This window comes from Podarcis filfolensis (genome assembly GCF_964270895.1).
Source record: "Podarcis filfolensis genome assembly, chromosome: 7".
NCBI lineage: Eukaryota > Metazoa > Chordata > Lepidosauria > Squamata > Lacertidae > Podarcis > Podarcis filfolensis.
In genome coordinates this window covers 77,685,247-77,707,382 of record NC_139603.1, presented here as the reverse complement: position 1 = coordinate 77,707,382, position 22,136 = coordinate 77,685,247, and the positions used below count along the sequence as shown (strand labels likewise).

Here is a 22,136-nt window from a genome sequence, read left to right as displayed (position 1 = left end):
TTCTGGAAGCAGCATAAGAGGAAGACATTAGAAACCGTTCCAGGTAGGGGGTTCCTTAATTAAAGAGCTGCTCTTCTCCCTGCATATACTGATACTAAAACAACACACAGTGGTACCTCGGGATAAGAACTTAATTTGTTCTGGAGGTCTGTTCTTAACCTGAAACTGTTCTTAACCTGAAGCACCACTTTAGCTAATGGGGCCTCCCGCTGCTGCGCAATTTCTGTTCTCATCTGGAAGCAAAGTTCTTAATCCAAGGTACTATTTCTGGGTTAGCGGAGTCTGTAACCTGAAGCACCTGTAACCCGAGGTACCACTGTACTGAGGCAGATGAGGTGCTACCATAGTCCACACTTGGATGTTCACACAAACGCCACTGATTGATTGACACTGAACTTTATTTTATTGGGTACATGTACCACAGTAATGCATGCAGACATTCTTTTTACTGGTAGGGCTTAATCTCCTCTTGGAGAAGTGTTTTTGTACATGGAAAGGTGATCTTTTTATGCTGGACGCTCCCGTGGCCTAGTGACATACTGCCACCACAGTGGAGGCAGGTGTCCCTCCTTCCGTGCTGGAGGCAGGGCTTCCGTCTTGGGCCCATCTGCTGGGGTTTCTTCCTGAAGCTGCTGAACCTAGAGAGTGAAGCCGAGTCAGTAGCCACCAAGAGTACATCTCCAAGCGTGCCCATACATTTCCACAGGAGACTATAGCAATGCATGCTTGTGTCCTGCTGGATTGAACATGTATCAGAAAGTTTCCCATGCCAAGATAAGATGGAAGTACTATCTGGTATCCTGACCGGGGAGAGAAGAAGCTATCCAGATTAGCCACTTAGTTCGGGATGGGCAACATGCCGCTGAAATGCAGTGCTGTGCATTTGCAAAGTGAGAATGAGCTTTCAAAGATGATAATGTATCTAGGCTTCATGGTAATGATGACGTTTAAAGATAGGTTGTTAGGAAACAAGCAGAATGTCTAAATATATGCGACTGCCATTTCTTTTGTCTTTCAACACACAGAAATCTACACTGCAGTACATGTAGTGGAGAAGAAGCAAGACTAACCTCTTTCTCCCAGCTTTCCATCCTCAGCTTCTTCCACTGTTCTCTCTTGGCAAAGTAGTCAGGATACATTGCCTTCTCTGAAGGATGCCATAAATCTAGGAACCATTCGGGTGCCTGTCAGATTGGAAACCAGACCATAACTTAAAATACTGCAATCACAATGTAGGCAAAGATTGCTTGTCTCTTTGAAGGCAGAATGTTTTTCCTGTACCGCTTCAATGTGTTCCTTTGTTTAAGAGGCTAGTTTAATAAAGGCCCAGTAGACTAGTTTAATAAAGACTTAGCAATTTTTAGGCTTGAATTGCTGCAATGTGCTGTTTAAACCAAATTGAGAAGAAAGAATTACAAGGTGTGCACCCCATTGTGGGGCTTCATTTCTATGAGTCAACTTGTGCCACACAACTACTCCTCAGTCAGAAGATTCTACAATAAAATACTGGACTATAGTCAGGAGAGCCAATAGAATAAATATCATCTATCCACCTTCCAAAAGACTCTCAGTGAGCCTAAACGAAGAGGGAAGAGGCCATAGCTTGCCAGAGCTCAGTGCGAGAGCTTGCTTTCTACGCAAAAGGTCCCTGTTCAATGCCCACCATCTCCATGTTGGAGCGAGCAGCATGGCTGGTAAGACACAGGACAGGTCTACATCTGACTACAAGACAGCTTCACATACCCAATGAAAAATATTACACATTTCCTCATGGGCTCCTATGGCAGCATACTGAGCAGCTACTAGAAGAAATTTCGCCGTCCAACTCATTTGGCAGAGGTATGGGCAGAACTACCTCACTTTCCAAATGAATGGTTGGTTGCCAGGGACCATTTGGGCATGCACTACCTTCCTGATATGTAGGGTTCCAGTGACCCGCAATCACTCCCACCCGTTAAAATGATGGATCTTCTGGATACAGTGGTACCTCGGGTTAAGTACTTAATTCGTTCCGGAGGTCCGTTCTTAAACTGAAACTGTTCTTAACCTGAAGTACCGCTTTAGCTAATGGGGCCTCTCACTGCCGCTGCACGATTTCTGTTCTCATCCTGAAGCAAAGTTCTTAACCTGAAGCACAATTTCTGGGTTAGTGGAGTCTGTAACCTGAAGCGTATGTAACCTGAGGTACCACTGTAATATGGTTCTTCTGCTGCTTCTGAAGCCGATAATGTGAGCTATTTAAAGGATGCACATCTAATCCTCCAACTTGTGCTCCTCTTCAGCATGGATGAGAGTGACAGTAGGATCAATGCAACACATATTTGTATAATGGCAAAAGCAAGAAGTACATCCATCTTCTTGCTTTTAGGAGGCACACAGGTCCCCCTTTTTGATAATACTTTATTGGAAGACAACTTGTGTGTTCTAGCAAAAATTTGGTCTCTCTACCTCTCCATGACTCTTCGTTATGCCCAAGGCCTGATACTTTTCTCACTTACATTTTCCCATGTCTGAAGTATACTCCTTGAACTTAACCATTTCATTTTCTTTTTCCCGTCTGACTGCTCAAAGGGCTGCCCCCCCAAATTTAGCGTACTTCTTGTACTAATCAATACTCTCTGTTGAAACTATGATAACTATCCCAAGCAGGTGCACGTGCTTGGGATAGTTATCATAGTTTCAACAGAGAGTATTGATTACGGAGGTTAGTCACTAGTAGACTTGTAATGCACTGACCTTGTAGCACTCATATCTCTCATAAGATGTGCCTCCTGGAGCATCAGGGAAGATGTAAGGCTCAGAGTGTTTATTTTCCCAAAATTCTTGTTCACCAGCCAGCAACAACTTGGATGCTTTCACCATATCTTTTTCATCCTTATGTTCATCAAACCGTGCTCTCAGCAGGCAGGCAAAGAATCGATACCTGTCCCTGAGAATGCAAGGAAAAAGAAAAAGATAACCATCGTGAAATTACAGGTCAATGAAGATATATTGCTGCCTGATCTCCCAATCACAGAGGGCTCCTCTGCTCCTTTCCCCTTCTCAAACACAAATCCCTTTCCCCTTTTTAGAGCTAACCATGGTTATTATTTTTTTATGAACCATTTTTTTAAAAATCCAGTCTGCATTTCGGTCATTTTATGACGCTGTTTTAACAATAGCTTTCTCTGATGTTGCTAACTTTTAATGTCAGTTTTATTATCACCATTTTAACAACTGTTCTCTGTAATGCATTTTATAATCTAAACTGCAAAGGTGTGTAACTATTGTAGTGACAGAAGTAGCCCTGTTTGTACCATTCTGCAGTCGCTGAGAGTTAACACACTGTCAGATAGCTACACACAGATTACTCCATGGATAAAATGTCATGGGGCACCATGTTTATAGGACACCCTGTAAAATCCACAACCACTTACCCAATTTTCCTAATGCACTAGATAAGAATTCTACTTAAGACTCTTATAATAGAACCATTTCTATGGAATGGCCACTAGAGGGATCTAGTGTGTAGATAATGTTTCACAAAATTAGAATTTTAGGCATAAAGCCCTAAACATTATCTAAGATTCTAACTAGTTGATTAACTATTTGGTTGTTATTTTGGCTCTTAAATATAGCTGTGCATGGCTGTGAGGGGATTTATAGTCATGGATGACATTTTAAGCACAACTGAGAGTGCTAGACACTCTTGAAGACCTAAATATTCCCTGTTTGGAAGGGAATTTAGCCCCAGATTATTCTGGTTGTCCCCTTTGGCAGCTTTTTCAGCTCTATAATATCGATTTTGAGATACAGAGAGCAAAACTATATACAAGTGTGTTCACACCATAGATTTGAATGACAGCTTTGGCAGTTATATTTTTAATCCCTTTCCTAACAATCCCTAGAATAGAACTGGTCCTTTTTTACAAAGGTGCCGCACGGTGGCTTGACATTTTCACTGAGCTACACAACACTACCCCAAGATCTAATTTCCTCGTTTGTCTACATGTGAAGATACAATTGATTTGTCCCCATGTATGCCACTTGAAACTTACTTTCAACCTCATCTGTCATTTTGTTGCCCATTCACCCAGTCTGGAGCGATTCTTTTGCAGCTCTTTCCAGTCTGCTTTATTTTTCAACATCTTGAATAATACGGTATCATCTGCAACCTGGTCACCTCACTGCTCAGCCCTTTACTTTAAAAACATAGGTGCTCCTGAGGAATAGGGTGGTCAGGAAGCACAGCAAGGGGTAAACAATAATTAACACGGGAGCAAAAACCATCCGAAGCGACAACAAGACCCGTGAGCTCATCTTAACCCTTGTTAAAATGATTTCAGGGAAATGCTCAAACCTCACCTGATCCCCTCAGCCCACCCACCAGCAAACATCAACAAATAGCAGAAAAATCACAAAATGGGTGAGGAGAAAAGAAAGAGAAGGGGGTGGGAGAATATTAATACCAGAAATATTAAAAGGTGAAATTTTGCCATGTCAGAAAGCTTGACATACAAGGAATGTTGGCAAATGCATCATATTTCTATGTGAAACACAATAGTAAAAAGTGTAATTAGAATGTTAGAGCGTTGGACTACAGCTAGTCAGGCCCAGGGTCAAAATCCTATTAGCTATGAAGTTCACAGTGACCTTGGGCCAATTACCATCTCTGAGCCTAGCTTTCCTAACAGGATCCACAGAAGGGCAATACCTTGATTAGGAATGTCTAGAAATTGTTCAGTCTGGTTGTGTATTTTTTTCATGTTTTATTTATTGCTTAGAACGGCTTTTGTATGTTGTAGTTATGCATTTTTTCATGCTATAAGCCCCTCCGGCATGGTTTGAACTGTGGAAAGGCAGCATACAAATAAAAGTATGTATGTATGTATGTATGTATGTATGTATGTATGTATAAATTAATACTATTAAGTCTTACCATGCTCTTTTTTGGAACAATGAAGCTCCTTTTTTACTTTTGGTCCTGCTATTACAGTATAGTGGTTCGCAGTGCCACCCTAGAGTGGCAGCAAGATTCAAGGGCAATCAATATTATATCTTGGGAATGATTCATGTTCTTATGTAGCTGCATTATTTTATACTTTCTGGATGTCCTATTATAAATCAAGCATGGTTAGGAGTGGTTTCTTTTTGTTTCCCTTTTTTTAAAAAAATAAAATTTATTAAGGTTTATAGAGGGGGAAATACAAAACTTGACATAATTTTTCCTTTTTTACCAAACCAAGACTTTCATACAGATACAATAAAAAGCAGAAATGTTGGACTAGATGACCCTTGGGTCCCTTCCAACTCCTTAAGATTCTATGAAAAAAATTAAAAATTGGAGAGTAAAGAACTTCCAATTCTTCATCCGTCCGCTATATAAAAACAATATTCACTGTTTTCCAAGGCATTTCTCATGAATTAAAAATCTTGTGTGTCGCGGGGAAATTTTTATTCTGAAAGAATGGTCCTGAGAAAAAAGTTTTGAGGGCCACAGTTAGTGGTGGGTCTGCTTAGTTTTAGATCACTGTTCACGAGGTCTGCTTGCGGACCACTTCAGCAGAGTTGGAAGTCACAAAACAAAGCTTTACGGCTTGTTTTCACCAGATAAGAATCTGAGTGACTTGCATAGCCCACAAAGACTTCCAGAGACCTCTAAGACTTACGTTTATTTGCTTCTATGTTTTCAAGAGAATCCAAGAGTGCATATTTTGTGACTTTTAGAGATTTAGAAGATTTCTGTTTATTTGGTTTTGCAGAGAGTGCATATTTCATATATTTCATATTGTTCTGTACAGTTTATATAAAGAGTTTATACTGACATCGCACTGTTGTACTTGGTCATCGTGTTGCCTTTGGATATTACTAGTTTTTGATTAAGCAGACCAGACTTACTATGCTCTGACCAGACTTACTATGCTCTTTTTTCCTCCCCCCTCTATTTTAATTTTTGGTTCAACGGGGCTCCCTTTCCCCCTTCTGGCCCTGCCTCGCAGGGTTGTTGCTGTCCTGGAGAAATGGGAGGGCCGTGAGGAAGAGACACAGAAGCAACCACGAGAGAAGCTGCCCGGCCCCCCGAAAGGAAAGACAGGAAAGAGGCGGAATAAACGAAGGAGGCCCAGTCAAGGAGGCCCTCCTTCTCCCTCGGACCCTCGCGGATAACGGGAGAGGGCGGCAAGAGGGGAGGGTCCCGAAAAGAGGGTCCCGGGGAGCAGCCCCCCCCCCAGTCTCTCACCGGAAGATGCACCAGGACTCGAGGTGCCGCAGCGCCCGCTTGTAGAGACGCAGCACTTTCTGCTGGTGGGTCAGGTACGCCGCCATCTTGGCTGGGCCGCCAGCTTCTTCACCTTGCCCAGGAGGGCTCGCCGCAAGGGATCATGGGAGGGTGACGTCAGAGGAAGCGGCCTATCCGGGCCGCTGTAGAAATACGGAGGGGGGGGAATATAGAGATAGGAAAGAAGAATGTAGAGATAGGAAGAAAAGGGTAGAGTGAGGGGGAAGACGCAGATAGAGAAAAGGAATTTAGAGAAATGCACAGGTTAATTGGCAAAAAGCAGATAAGAGATAATGAAACTGGAGAAACGCACAGGCCAATTGGCCAAAGGAAGATAAAGATAAGGTGTTATGTACTGAGTTGAATAGGATCCAAACTGCAGCAATCTGATTGGTCCTAGAACAATAGGATCCAAAAGGCAGCAGTCTGATTGGTCCTAGAACAATAGGATTCAGAATGCAGCAGTCTGATTGGTCCTAGAACAATGCAGCAGTATGATTGGTTGGCAGAAACCACCCAATCATGCTCCAGATAGAAGTGAATCCACAACCTGATTGGCTTACAGTAGAATTCTGGAATTAGCCAATCATGTGCAGCCCATTGTGTAAATAATGTATACAAAGCAGATACTCTGAGGGGACATTCATTCATTCCTCCTCACCACTATGAGCTGAATAAAGAGCATGAAATCACTTTGCGACTCTGAGTATATTTCATTAGGAATCAAGACAATCGCAGAGGCCCATAGGCAAAAAGCCGGTGCTTCCCTTCAGGCTGCCCTGGGGGCTTTTGAAGGTGGATCCACGATGTGAATTAGAAAATGTCACCGCTGTAATTTATATTGTTGTATTATTTTACTGTTGTTAGCCGCTCTGAGCCATTATTATATCGCCATGAGAAAGCTGGGTGACCTTGGGGCCAGTCCCCTGCTATCCACCACCCAGGATAAAACGGACAGCGGGTGGTAGAGGGAAACCATGTGCATTGGTAGCACCAAATGCGGCGAATTAATCAAATACATTAAATCAATAAAGTTAAGGGTTTTTTTGTTTTTTTTTGTTGCTTTGTTACATTTCCATGCCGCTTCTCCACGCGAATCCCCGAAGCGGCTTGCCAACATTAAATTAACGAGAACATGCTAGGAGATAATGGAACACCACAAATGCAGCATAAATTATATTTGAAAATTAACTATGATATAACGCTGCATTATATATAATGTTCAGTATAATTTAAACGCGATGGATAATAATACAGAAAATGCCAAAGGAATAGAGAGAAGGGACCATAGAGATACATTTCTAACAGTGGCGGATAGAGCGACACCCACCTCTATGGTCCATTCCGCCTGCTTACGCGCCTACCCGGCATACGGGTAGCGCTCAAAGGGAAACCGGAAGTGACGTCGGCGCTTCTACATTCTATGGGAGGAGAGAGAGAAGGAGAGAGAGAGGCGCGCGGGCCTCAGTCGCCGTCGTCATGAGCCGCTTCAAGTTCATTGGTGAGGACGGTTGCCTGGGCAACTGGGGGGGGGTGTTCCTTTGCGTCCGCAAAGAGGGCGCTGGGCCTAGTCGATGAGGGGCAGTCCTTCGAGGTGGGGGGCGGCTGCGGAACCGGCCGAAGGGACCCCCCCTCTCCAGGGCACCATCCCAGGCGCGCTTACTCCGGGGCAAGCCCCGTCGTTGTCAGTGGAGCTTGCTCCCGGGTAGATGCGAGGTTCGGGATCGCAGCCTCGCTCCCCTGAGGGGAACCTGCGCGGGGTTGCAGGTGCGCGCAGGGCGATCCTGTGCGCGTTGGCTGGGGAGCGAGCCCCCCAAGTCACAGTCCCGGTTCTGCGCATGCTTACTCAGAAGCAAGGCCCGTCGATTTCAGCCATTCATTTCTTATTTGTATTATACGGGGCTTGCTTCTGGGTACCCGGGCCCGCAAAGCCGGAGCCGTAACGGGGAAGCTCCTTCTCTGCTTTGCTTGTATCTCACAAATGCACACAAGAGACCTTTTGTTTTTGCTGCAAGCAGTCCGATTTCTGCAGAGATCTAATCTGTTTGCGGTATTCGGCTACAAATGGACACAGGAGACAGTTCCAACCCTTTCCCTCACATCCTGCAGCGATTTCCCTGCAGGCATTGCCAGATGAGAATCTGCATTTAGTGGCTTCTCTTGGGGGTTAGTGCATGCATGCATTTGACACTCCCTGTCACTGGATGATTTGGCAGGTGCACTGTGTATATTGACTCCACTGAAAGAGCACTGCACATGAGGTGGCCTGTAAGTTCTGGCCTTGGTGTTTGCATGAATGAGCCACTGCAGATTATACAAGCTGTCACCTGATGCATGTGCCAATGTATTATTATTAGCATTATTGTTTTCATTTTATTTCTATACCATTTTATATGTTTAAGAAAAACCTCAAAGGGGCTTACAACACATTAAAACATCAAATAAATCAATCCAGAATGAAACATAGCAGGTACATGCAAGACAGCCCTCGTTCCATAAGAAAGGTTTTGCAGACTTTTTAAAGGGATCCTTTCGTAGTACAGACTCTGGCCTCTAACAGCAACCAGTATATATCTAAAGCATAGGGTCATAGTTTCATCACCCATCAGATCTTCTGACATCTTGAAACTGCTGGTGAGGAGCCTTTCAGATGATGGACTCCAACTCCCATCATCCCCAGGCAGCATAAACAATGATCCAAGTTGAGGATACTAATTTATTTCTCTCTCTCTCTAGATATTGGTGTTAATTTAACTGATCCTATGTTCAAAGGCATATACAGAGGTACTCAAAAGCATCAAGGTAAATATTCTGTCTGTTTCTTTAATGGCTCCTTCTGTTGTCCTCACGTCCCCAGATATTCGTAGTATGCATCTGCAAGGGACATTTTCTTTCAGGTTACACTTTTTGGGGTCCCCCCATTCCCAGAGAGTGACATTATTATTATTATTATTATTATTGGCAGTTATTAAAATTGGACTTTCATCCTGCTCTTTGTCTCCCACCCATCCATTTTGAGAGAAAAAAACCCACTAGGATGGTAATTCAATGCAGTTTTACTCAGAGTACGCCCATTAAAATTATTGAACATGACCAATTGATTAATTGAAATGGGTCTGCTCTAAGGATACAATCTTTTGCATATCTTACTTGGGAGGAAGTCCTGTTCAGTTCAGTATGGCTTCTAAGTAGACGTGTAAAATTGAACTGTAAAGCCACAATCCTTAACACTCTTAGCTGGGAGTAAGCCTCAGTTAACACAATGGGACTCTCTTCTAAGCATGCATGCATAGGATTGTGCTGTAAGGCTGCAATTCTGTTAGTTAATACTTTCTCGGGAGTACACTGCATTGGACTCAGTATTTTTGAATAAGCATGCTTATTGTGCCTTTGAAGTGTGCTATCTGACGATCATACTGAAAGTAGACCCACTGAAAACTAAAGCTACTTGTGATATAACTTCGGTGTGAGTCTTTTCTCAGTATGACTTAGTCACATTGTGCTACCCTAAGACTTGAGTTTCAGCAAATCTCCAGATGGAGAGTACAGTATTCAGTTGCTGAAGGGAAACTATCAAAAACGCCTTGCTACATGACCAAGAAGCTCTAATGATGCATAGAGGATTAAGAAGTCAATTTCTGGCAGTTGGTGGAGCATACATGTGGAGATGATCACTTAGATATGTTGAATATGTTCCTGGGGAAAATATCAAGGAAAACTTGATGAATCACAATTCTCAAATCACTTGAGTGTGGTACTGCTTGGGGAGGAAATTACTTTCAATGATCTTCAAAGAATTTGAGCTGCAGTCCTTCCTAGTCAATAAGGATATCTATGCTGCTTAATGGAAATACCACAGTTTGATTGTCCATTACTGCTGTAAAGTTTCAGGAAAAGGAAAGGAAATGTAGGAGCTACTGCATACCTGAGGCTGTTAAAGGTTCCAGAAATAGATTGGGCCATATGGATGCTTTAAATTAAGGATTTCAGTTCTGTCTTTTTGCAGATGACTTCTTGGATGTGGTGGCTAGAGCGGTCAAAACTGGTGTTAAAAAGGTACATTTGTTCTTCAAAGGTTTTGGGTAGTGTGTTTTGTGTTAAATTTCAGTTGTTTCTGTTGACTTTTCATATCTGTGTTTTTCAAGATATGAATTAATCTTAACATTTAGAAACTAGCACTTAGGTAAACTTTCTTTTTTTTTATTCCAGTTCATGATTACAGGTGGAAGTTTGCAAGATAGCAAAGATGCACTTCAGCTGGCACAGACAAATGGTATTTGTCTCCTTATGTTATATAGCTTTCAATGGAATGCTTTAATTATCCTGTACAGTGGTACCTCGGGTTAAGAACTTAATTCGTTCTGGAGGTCCGTTCTTAACCTGAAACTGTTCTTAACCTGAAGCACCACTTTAGCTAATGGGGCCTCCCGCTGCTGTGCGATTTCTGTTCTCATCCTGAAGCAAAGTTCTTAACCCAAGGTACTATTTCTGGGTTAGCGGAGTCTGTAACCTGAAGCGTATGTAACCCAAGGTACCACTGTATTTAACATTTAAAATGACCAAAGCCAATATGCACCAGTTCAGTCCAAAGAATTATGAGCAGAAGGAAAGGAATGCTTTTCACACACAATTCCTTTGGGGCGGTTTGCTGTGTCGACCCAACTCACTGCTGCTAGGGCTGATGTCTTGTCAAGTGAACCCTGCATAGAGTCACACACAGAAGGGGAGATGATGAGTCAGGTGATCACTTGCTTTGTGGTCTTTGCAGTGCGTATGTAACCACCTGCTCACAATCTTAGCTGCTATGCTGTGTGTCTCAAGTGACACTGCCATTCGAAGTCTGGTTTCATGACCACAGGAACTACCTTATTCAAAAGTGAATAAGTTAATTTAAAAGTTGAGTTAAAGAAAGCTTTGTACTGATGTACAGAATTTTACGTTGTCTTCCAAATCTGTATGGTGTCTCCCTGCTCCATGAAGCCCTTGCTTCTTGAGTTCCCAAGTTTTCACTCCCAGGTCCTAAGTACATGTAACAGCATACCCTTGCATTCAGCCTCTGTTACCATTGCATCTGCTCACCATTAGGCTTTAGGATGCAAGTTCTTTGGAGGCTGGAGACTGGAAGGCTTATGCTGTGATGCACCCTTCACTTGACAAGCGTTCTAGAAATAATAACCAACACGTTCATGTCGTTTGTTTTCAGACATGTTTTATAGTACTGTTGGCTGCCACCCCACCCGCTGTGGAGAGTTTGAACAGAGCAACCCTGAGCAGTACTTAGCAGAGCTACAAGGTCTAGCTGAGAAAAATAAAGGGAAGGTCATAGCAATTGGAGAGTGTGGCTTGGGTAAGTAGCAACCAAGTGGCTTGGCAGTGATGTTTCCTTCCTGGCAATTCAAAAGCCAGTTAATTGTTTGTCAATTCTCTCTTCCAGATTTTGACAGATTAGAATTCTGCACTAAGGACACTCAACTCAAGTAAGAGAGATTTACTTAACACATAAGAGAAACTGCATCCTTCATACATTTTAACAGTATTGTTTTTATTATCAAGGATTTTCTCCCAGTGACAGCCATTGGAAGCCAAGGAACAGTGGCTCTTCCACCCTACCACCCCAAATGGATATAATAACCAAGGAGAAACAGTCACCACTTCCCTATTCTTCCCTAAATGGCCTACAGGTCACACCAAACCCCTGACTGCCTCTTCATGTGGCTGAACCATCCCATTGCTTCCACCACATCATTCATTGGAACTTGCAGTGGCTGGCCAGTGCTTTGATTCCATGGGTGGTGTTTTTGCAATCCATATATGCACAAATCATCATAAAGCATGATGGCAGGGCCCAGAACACCAGCTCTCGAGTAGAAGTTGTGCATGCCAGATGACCAGAGGATGGGAAGTTGCAGTGCTGAGTTAAACTGAACAGGACACGGGTGGTGCTGTGGGTTAAACCACAGAGCCTAGGACTTGCCAGTCAGAAGGTTGGTGGTTCAAATCCCCGCAATGGGGTGAGCTCCCGTTGCTCGGTCCCTGCTCCTGCCAACCTAGCAGTTTAAAAGCACATCAAAGTGCAAGTAGATAAATAGGTACCACTCCAGCAGGAAGGTAAACGGTGTTTCCGTGTGCTCCTCTGGTTCACCAGAAGCGGCTTAGTCACGCTGGCCACATGACCCGGAAGCTGTATGCCGGCTCCCTCGGCCAATAAAGTGAGATGAGCGCCGCAACCCCAGAGTCGGTCACGACTGGACCTAATGGTCAGGGGTCCCTTTACCTTTACCTTACTGGATGGAGTGGTCACTGGATGGTATAGCTACTGAGTGCACAAGGCGCTGGTTGCTGTAATGTTAATCTTGGGAACAGTTTGATCGCAGAAAAACACTGAAGTGAAATGGAAAGGGAATGAACCAGGCACAAAAGCCAAGGAATTTAACATGAAACAACACGTGCCAATAAAAGCTAGTTGTTTTTATTGTGCATTGTAGGGATGGGGGAAGCTGTGATCCATCAGTTGCTGCTGGACTCTTGACACCCATCGGCCTCAGCCAGTATGGCTAATAATGGTCAAAGATTATGGTATCTGTAATGCAGAAACAGCTTGGGAGGGCCCAGGTTCCCAGTCTCTGGTGTAATAAGCTTAAGAATGTGAGGTTTGGCTGGCAGGATCAGAATGTTGAATCTAGCATTCCAGCAGCCAAACAGGTGCCTCTGGATGTCCACAAGCAGGGCAGAGGTGTGGTAGCCATCTCTTAATAGCCCACAGAACCTGGTTACCAAGATGCATAACTGCATCTGAACATGGAGGCTTCCATTTCCTGCATTGCAGGGGGTTGGACTAGATGACCCTTGGGGTCCCTTCCAATTCTATGATTTCATGATGTCGCTGTCCTCCCTAAATCGTTCCACAAATGTTTCTGACAATCCCAAGTATTTGCTGCCACTGCGTTTTTGATGGTAGCTCATAAGACAGTGCTGACAACCGACAGTCATCTGTGTGATATTTATGCTCTTCTGCATAGGGGGAGACCCAGCATCAGTCATGGCAGCACACTTGGTTAGCTAGGATTCTTTCACAATTCAAAGGTAAACTATGATTGTGTAATGTTCGGTCTGACACTTGCACATCACACAATGTAAACACAACCTCCTGTTGTAAGGTGGTACAGTCGTACCTCAGAAGTCGAACACCTTGCGAGCCGAACTTTTTGGCTCCCTAGTGCCGCAAACCCAGAAGTGACTGTTCCGGTTTGTGAACGTTCTTTGGAACCCGAACGTCCGGTGCAGGTTCTGCGGGTTCCAATTGGCTGCAGGAGCTTCCTGCAGCCAATCGGAAGCCGCACCTTGGTTTCCAAATGTTTTGGAAGTCGAACGGACTTCCAGAACAGATTCTGTTTGACTTCCAAGGTACAACTGTATTTTAACATCATTGCTTTTCTTGGCAACATCCATACAAGGCCTGGCTTTTTACCATTCCTTGCTTAGGCTGTATCCTGGTCTAATGGCTTTGAAACATAATTTTGCTGCTGTTATAAAGCAGGCATGGCCCTCCCAAATCCCCCACCCCACCCAAGCGCTTCTTCTGCTTCTGGCCTTAATGAAGTATCAGCCACTGAAAATGTATGTGTTATGGCTGTAGCATAAGGAAGCCACTTTCTAGATCACCCCACTGCACAGAAAGCCGCTATAAATGTGCAGTCCTAGCCAGTATGGGCAGAGGTGGTGAGAGAAATGCTACCTTCTACTCTAGGAAGAACATGCTGGTTTTAGCACTGTGGCACAGAGCCTAGGGCTTGCTGATCAGAAGGTCGGCGGTTCGAATCCCCACGATGGGATGAGCTCCTGTTGCTCGGTCCCAGCTCCTGCCAACCTAGCAGCTCGAAAGCACGTCAAACTGCAAGTAGATAAATAGGTACCACTCCGGCGGGAAACGGCGTTTCCGTGTGCTGCTCTGGTTCTCCAGAAGCGGCTCAGTCATGCTGGCCACATGACCCGGAAGCTGTATGCCGGCTCCCTCAGCCAATAAAGCGAGATGAGCGCCGCAACCCCAGAGTCGTCCGTACTGGACCTAATGGTCAGGGGTCCCTTTACCTTTACTTGACACTCTAAGATCGGGAGAAAAGATCCCTCTTGAGATGCTCTCCAAAGAGCAGGGAGAGGGATCTTTTGTCTCCCGATTTTAGCACTACACACCAGCATTGCTAGATACCCTCACCCTGCCACTCGAGTGGGAAAGGCAGGAAATGATGGTTTGCGTGTGTCTCTGCGTCTGTCTCCAGGTGAGTTTGTGGGGAAGAGTGTGAGCCTGGGAGAATGCTCTGTGCCTTCACGTATGTTGGGTGCATGTGCTGTATGTGGGGTGAATGTGCATGTCTGAATATATGTTCATGTGGTCCGTGTGTGTGTGTGTACACACTCGCTTATAAATTGACAATACCCACCATGGGCGTGTGTCCCTAGAATGGGAGACTGACTGTCAGTGTGGCCTTCAAGCCACGAAAGCTTAGCCACTCCCGGTCTAGAATCATTTTCTTATCGAGGAATCACACAAAACCTGGCATGATGTTGCCAATATGAAACATTTTCAAATCCTATTGAGTTTAAAGTTAAGCACATGCTTAACCTTCCCATAGAACTAAATGGGACTTAAAAGGGTTCCCTTCTGGCAGGATTATGTCTGCACCTAAATAATAATTAATAATAATAATAATAATAATAATAATAATAATAATAATAACCACTCCATTCTTTCTAACGCTTTAAACCATTTAGATAATCTATAGCTGAGATTTCATTAAATGTAGGGATGTTTCTGTTTATTTCTTTTCAGGTATTTTGAAAAACAATTTGATTTATCTGAGCAAACAAAATTACCGATGTTTCTGCACTGCAGGAATTCACATCCAGAATTTGTAGGTGGGTTTTGCAAAAGAATACTTTTTAAAAAAATGTAGAAATCTCTGGGCTTTTTAATGTAAAATATTCTCCTTTCACACAGATATAATGAGGCGAAACAGAGAGAGGTGTGTGGGAGGAGTGGTAAGTGCCCGATGTTCAGTTGTGTTTCTTTTCAGCATCAACCTCTTTGTGATACAAGTTTATTTTATAAACAGTTATCTCACTTTTCATGTGTTTCAAAGTAGCTGAAAACTAAAACATGCAATGCTTTCTAGTTGCCCTCGGTAAAATTATCCCGTGAGCAAGCACTTTAAGCTAGGGGTCTAGTCTGAAATTTACAGGTAGATTCGTTTTGTGGACCAGATGACTAGTTCTACTTCATTACTCTGAAATCCACATCCTTTTCTAAGTGTTGTGAATGTGATTGTCACCTTTTTCCTACAGACACATTGAACAGGGAAGGGCCGCTCCCTGTTGAGTATATACTGTGTGAAACCCAAGTTTGCCTCTGCATAGTGTGTAAAATGACCTGTACAGATTTAGTTCAGCTGGGCATATTCCTAAATAAGTGGGCATAGTCTTGCAGCCTTTGAAATGAACAGTGTGTTCACATTATCTCAGGATGGAATAATGGCTGTTGTGTGACATAGCTGTGAAACAGAGCATGGTTTCCCAAACCAGGGTCTGCAGCTGTTTTTGGACTACAACCCCCATCATACCTGACCCCTGGTCCTGCTAGCTAGGGATGATGGGAGTTGTAGTCCAAAAACAGCTGCAATGGGGGATGAATGGCATGACCTGTACCACATTTTCCCGCCACCAAAGAATTGATGCTTTTGAATTATGGTGCTGGAGGAGACTCTTGAGAGTCCCATGGACTGCAAGAAGATCAAACCTATCCATTTTTAAGGAAATCAGCCCTGAGTGCTCACTGGAAGGACAGATCATGAAGCTGAGGCTCCAGTACTTTGGCCACCTCATGAGAAGAGAGGACTCCCTGGAAAAGACCCTGATGTTGGTAAAGATGGAGGGCACAAGGAGAAGGGGACGATAGAGGACGAGATGGTTGGACGGTGTTCTCGAAGCTACCAGCATGAGTTTGACCAAACTGCGGGAGGCAGTGGAAGACAGGAGTGCCTGGCGTGCTCTGCTCCATGGGGTCACGAAGAGTTGGACACGACTAAACAAGAACTAGTACATACTCAAGCAATGTGCCTGTCCTGGCAGCTAAGCTACAGTGCCTTTTGCATCAGAGGCAAGGTAGGAGGGCTGTCTTTCAGCCTCATTGAATTGGGCTGCTGGTCTTGTTGCCTTCTACTCATTAGATTAAATCAAAGGTCTTTGATTTAACTGAATTCCTGACCAGTCCACAGAAGGTTCTGCCCCGCAGCATGGACTTCATTGATTGGCTCTTATCGGTTAAGGGCTCCATAAATATACTTGCTCACTTTGGGTGGCAAAAATTATCAGAGCTTGTGTGCACACGGCTAGCAAATACTATTCAGAAATAGCAACTGGCTTTGGAAGAATGCAAGAAAATGGAAAGCTTGTATACTTAAGTTTGAAAAATCTCAATGCATCTTCAGATGATAAAGGTGTATCATTACTTGTTTACAGGTACACTCTTTTGATGGCACCAAAGAGGAGGCAGCAGCTATAATAGAGTTAGATCTCTACATAGGAATAAATGGTTGGTAAGTTATTTTAGACATCTAATGTCTGAGGTGAAAGGGTTCCTTTTTATTTTGGGATGGATACTTTAAAGCACACCTGTGCAGCTTGTGGCTCATCAAGGTGACTGCACCTCAGCCACCATGTACTGTGCCCTCACAGGTAATTCAGACACTTCAATCCCAGGTAGGCCGTAAGAACAGCCCACCTATGAAGCATCTGCCAGACATGGATGGTGGGCTATATATAATTTACAGCCCTTCACATATTAAGTGTTGCAATGGGCTGCCTACTGAACTTTGAATTGGACTATAAATGCAAGTACCAACCACTCTTGTGTGACATGCCCAGAATCTCAGTCCCCATTAGCCTTGGCTTGGAATTGTGTGCATAGCTAGAGCAACAGTTGCCACCCAACAGAGGTGAGCTGGGAGCATAGGGGACATTTTAAACAAAAAGACAAATAGGTAAGAATTAAGGGGAACCTCTGGAAAGAATGGGGGAAGAGTCCTCCCAAGGCTGCTTCTGGTTTAAGAAAAAAATAATCAGTAAAAGTTTCACACAACTGCTTGTAAATCTAGTTTCAGCCTTAGCCTAAGATAGCAATTATGTGTGCACTTTCATGAGAGTAAGCCTAACTAAATTTTGCAGGAGTGACTAAACATACTTAAAATTGGATTGTGCGTCTCACTGCAGCCATCAGGATTTAAGTAACAAGTTAACTGCTTGATGCAAACAAAATTGAAAACACAACTTTGGGGTGATTGTGCCCAGCAACTTGAATCTGGGCAGACAAGTTTCTCCTTGAATCTTGTGAGAACTTCCTTCTATTTGGACTAAAGAATTTCAACAAATCATAGTGATTTTCATATTCATATTATTTCCAGTTCCCTGAAAACAGAAGCTAACTTAGAAGCAGTGAGGTCAATTCCCAGTGAAAGATTAATGCTAGAAACAGGTACGTTGTTGTTTTATTTAATACTATTTAACATTTTACTTCCACCAATATACCCTTTTCAAAACTGTTTCAGATCTGGGATATATTTTGTTTGTAATCTTCTGTCTCAGTGTGCCATTTTAAGATTACTACCCAAATATATCCCAGATCGGAAACAGTGTTGACTGGGTACATGCTTACTCAGCATGGCTTAGAAAAAAAGAAAAAGGTTCCTAACCTAAAGAGTAATGTCTTTTTATAGCACGGTACCTAATTCATTAGCAGTGCAGTAAGAAAGGAAAATCCCCTGTAAATTCTATATTTAACAGCTCTCTTGGTCACACTATCAGTGTTGTGTACCCTCCAGTCCACAAGGGGGAGTGAGCATGCTAGAAATGCCATATATTGTCACCAAAGTGAGTTGTAAGAAAGGATATTGTTCTTGGCAAGAATCAGACTAAGCAGAAAAGGCCTTGCCTCATTCCTTAGAAGGGCTCTGTCAAGGACAGGCCAAAGACATTTTGGTACCTGATGTGAACCAAGGAATAAGGGATGAGTGAAAATCTAAATCAGGAATGGGGAGGGGGGGAATAAAGATCTACATCAGGATCTGCTGCCCCTGTGGATCTTTCCACCCGAGGCAGTTGCCTCACCTTGCCTCATGAGTGGGCTGGCCCTGGCGCAGTCTTTGCCTGAGGAAATCCAGGTTGCAAAGGGGAAGAGCACACATCCTACCCTTATAGTCCAGATTATTTTCCTCCATAGCAAATGGAACAAATGGCTAATTTTTGCATCGTAATCTGATGGAAAACCTACCTCTCATTCACACCATTGGCCAAGAGCATGGTTGCCCACTTACCTCCATTAATTGGCAGAACATAGGCTCCACTCTCTTGTGGTATTGCCAAATCGCAGCTTCCAGCAGTTGGGAGGGCTATGAATACCACCACCCATCAAGTTGACCACCTTTGTGCTAGAACTTTGGTGACTTCATTGTATGGCTTCCTTAAATCACCTCATTATCAAAGTATCTGCTTTGCACATTAATATCAAACTTTGGTAACACAACTGCATTATGGAGAGTTTGACAGTAGGTCAGTATATCCCCGAAAACCCTGCCCAATAGCAGTTACCCTTCCTGACTAACTTCATTGGTGCTTGGCAGCAATTGCTTGGGGTTAGGGGCGAGCTTCCTAACTGCTAAGCCTAGGGAGCTAAAATGATCCTGGCTTGAGAGGAGCAGATTTGTCTTCGTAGATGGACCCTTACAAAACTCTTACATTCAAATTAGGAATTCTGACTTTGGCATTTTAAGCAGTGTAAACTTGCAAGACCCTTGGAATTATGTTAACACAGGAGTAAGGCTGTGGTCCTAAGTATTGCTTACTAAAGTCAATTGCAACTTTCTGTTGTGGAATTATGTGGGATATTGGTGTGGGACCCTATCTGGGAATAATTTTACTACTTACGTTTTTTGTACGTTACGAACAGATCTGACAGCAACTTTGCTTTGGTTTATAGCCTGTGTTAAGAATAAAACATCGCCACCACCCTCCCCCCAAACTATTGGGGGAGATGGACAAAAAGAAATGGCTGCGGTGGTTATGAGTTACAGAAAGCTGATAGACTATGTAACCACCTGTATGATGTTAATTCTAAACTGTTCCATAAATCACACTAGATGCTCCCTGGTGTGGAGTGAAAAATACCCACGCTGGTTCAAAATATGTAAAAACCACATTCCCTACCAAAAAAAAGTGGGAAGAAGGACACTGCCTGAAGGACAGAAATGAACCTTGTCATATAATGTAAGTATATAATTTAATATATTTCAAGGCTCCAATTCAGCTTAATTTAGTTATGACTAAGTCTGGCTGAAACCAGTGGAATTAGTCATGAGAAACTTATGTCCCATGGCTTTCAGAGGGGCTTGATCATGACTGACCTTCAGCTGGGCTGGAGCCCAAGGGGTTTAATGCCATATAAAGAGTGGCACCTAACAGGCAGAGCAATTGTAACCACCACCAATCAGCTGGTTCGGAGGGATGTAGCAGAGATTTCCCTCTGCCATTTCATCCGTCAACAGCACCGGCTGTTAAAAGGCTACTGTTAGCAGTAATTGATTTAAGGCCCTGGAGTGAGGATGAGACAAGACTAACTACAGAGCCACTGGATTCTAAACTTGTCCAGCAGCTGGAGGAGTTTGAGCCTGTAGCTGGGGCAGCAATAATTAGGTATAATAAAATATAATAGTAATAATAAACAACTCTGCCCATCTGGCTGGGTTGCCCCAAACCATTCTGTCTAGATGTACTCTCTGAGCTTCCCACACAGGTCAAAACTCCTGGTTTTCCAGTAATTAGCAAGGTAAGATTTGCTTTGCTGGGTTGCAACTGAGAGCCAGTCTTGTCTGCATTCTGTTTTCTGCAATAGCTAGTCATGTGCCTTTGGGAAGGTTACTAGCAAGGCATGAGGGCAACAGCCCTCTCCCCTGTTGATTGTCATCAGCTGGTACGCTTGAGGTTCTGCAGTCCAGAGAGAGGATATACATACCAAAGTACATCCTATGTGCCTATTGAAGGAAAAGCAGCTCTGTGCATTGCTATAAGGAATACTTGTGAGATAATACCACAGGGATGTAGAATGCAACCTCATCCTCTGTACCACTTTGAGAACGGGGGTTCTCACTCCTCACTTGCTCTGCAAGGCTCAAAGGGGAGAGAATACAGTGGGGGATGGGAAATACATATTATATTTCAGTTGTCTAAATCAATGCCCTTTTGCCCTCATGAATTACTATAGCAATGTGTTTGCCTACAACTTATTAGATGCCACTGGTGGTTTTTAGCTACAGTACTGAACACTACTCAAATTAGAAATAAGCCCCATTGGAAAAGAAGAAAATGGCCTCAAATGCCAAAATACGCAGATTTCAGAACTTGTGTTTGTCATGAAATCTAAAACCACCAATTTACTGATAAAGCATGGTAGGGACTATAGTTTTCTGGTAGAACATACACTTGGCACAAGTAAATGTCGAAAGCTCAATCCCTGGCACCTCCAGTTAAAAAGGATCACATAGCAGGTGAACGAAAGGCCAGTGCCCCTAAACATTGAAGAGCTACTGCCAGTCAACAGAGACAACACTGATCTAGGTGGACGAAGTCTGACCAGATTAAAGACAGCTTTTTATGTTCTGAGATGCGAGTTACCTGTCCGCAATATTGCATACAGTTCAGCATTTAGATTGCAGCATTTCCTTCATTACTTTTAGAAAAAAATAAACTCAGCACTGCAGACTTGTGCGCATTTGCTACGGAGCAAGTCTTACTGAATTCAATAAAATTTCCTTCTATGCAGTGTTATCCATAGACCTATTGAAAGGCATAGTCATGACTTAGTCATGAACCAATGTGCCTGGTATTCCAACACACGACTGGTGTAGACATAGGAAGCAGATGTTGCTGCTTGTGTAACATGCTTCACCATTGCTGTGGAGATGGGAATCTGCCTTCCCCTATAAATTTCAAGATAGATGAGTAAGAGCATCACAATTCCCTTCATCTGAAACTTGTATATGATGTTATTTGGGTGTTTTTGTCTGACATAAAAAAAATGGAATCCTAAATGCTATTTATGTAAACTTTAACCACCCCTGAACAAGTAATGTTCACAGTGAACATAACCACAGCGATGTGATTCTGCCTAAGGTGCTTCCCTTTTGCTTTGTTTTAGCCAAATACTGGAAATACTAGCAGCAGTACGTGAAGAAGATCCGCTAGAACTGGCCAACACTACATATAACAACAGCATTAAAATCTTCTTTCCAGATATGTAAAGCATTTTATGTATTATGATAAAAACTGGTAATCCTGTCCATGTAATAAAGATTTGACTCTTCTCTGCATCAGATCTGAAACCATGATTTAGAAACAGGCATGCTGTAAAGGTTTGATTAAACACCTAAGTAGAAAGCTTTCACCCCCACCCCGTGAAATATTTTCCTGGTTGTTGTTTTTTTGCCAAGCATTTATTTCAATTCATTTTACTATCCAGTTGACTCTGTTATATGGAATATAATGTCTTACTATTCATATAGAACCAAAAATGGCTCAAGGCCCTCTGACTACCTATCTTCCAAGAGAAATGCAACCCTTAGCAAAAACAACAGTTTCTTCATCCCCAACATTTCTCTCTTTCCCATAAACATAAACACAGTAGCAAGAATGGTAACAGTTATGCAAACCTAAAATTTTAATTTTTGCTGTCAAGTTGGAAACGATGCTTTGATAGGATTTTTAAATAACTGACATGTGTTAACCCTTATCCAATATTTTAATTGGTTTAAAGGGTGACTCCTTGAGACACTGGCTTATT

At 43.1% G+C, this 22,136-nt stretch overlaps 2 protein-coding genes across 4 annotated transcripts; one reads left to right on the top strand and one right to left on the bottom strand.

Moving 5' to 3' along the window:
- Positions 1-380: 380 nt before the first annotated feature.
- Positions 381-6,373, bottom strand: NDUFB9 (NADH:ubiquinone oxidoreductase subunit B9). The gene is made up of 4 exons (XM_083622365.1): positions 6,218-6,373; positions 2,737-2,929; positions 1,071-1,184; positions 381-638 (listed from the first exon to the last, which is right to left on the bottom strand). The coding sequence occupies exons 1-4, from the start codon at positions 6,301-6,303 to the stop codon at positions 507-509; spliced, it is 525 nt and encodes a 174-aa protein (XP_083478491.1). The 5' UTR covers positions 6,304-6,373; the 3' UTR covers positions 381-506.
- A 1,258-nt stretch (positions 6,374-7,631) lies between these two features.
- Positions 7,632-21,666, top strand: TATDN1 (TatD DNase domain containing 1). 3 transcript variants are annotated; one of them, XM_083622293.1, is made up of 12 exons: positions 7,632-7,757; positions 8,993-9,058; positions 10,263-10,312; positions 10,466-10,529; positions 11,460-11,603; positions 11,691-11,733; positions 15,084-15,169; positions 15,252-15,292; positions 16,769-16,845; positions 17,710-17,780; positions 19,441-19,567; positions 21,495-21,666. In XM_083622293.1, exons 1-12 carry the CDS (start codon positions 7,736-7,738, stop codon positions 21,595-21,597), a joined length of 894 nt encoding a protein of 297 aa, XP_083478419.1. In that variant the 5' UTR covers positions 7,632-7,735; the 3' UTR covers positions 21,598-21,666. The 3 variants fall into 3 exon arrangements, with proteins under 3 accessions (XP_083478419.1, XP_083478420.1, XP_083478421.1); XM_083622294.1 differs by lacking the exon at positions 7,632-7,757 and adding an exon at positions 7,790-8,890; XM_083622295.1 differs by lacking the exons at positions 7,632-7,757; positions 8,993-9,058; positions 10,263-10,312 and adding an exon at positions 13,276-13,339.
- The last annotated feature ends 470 nt before the right edge of the window (positions 21,667-22,136 follow it).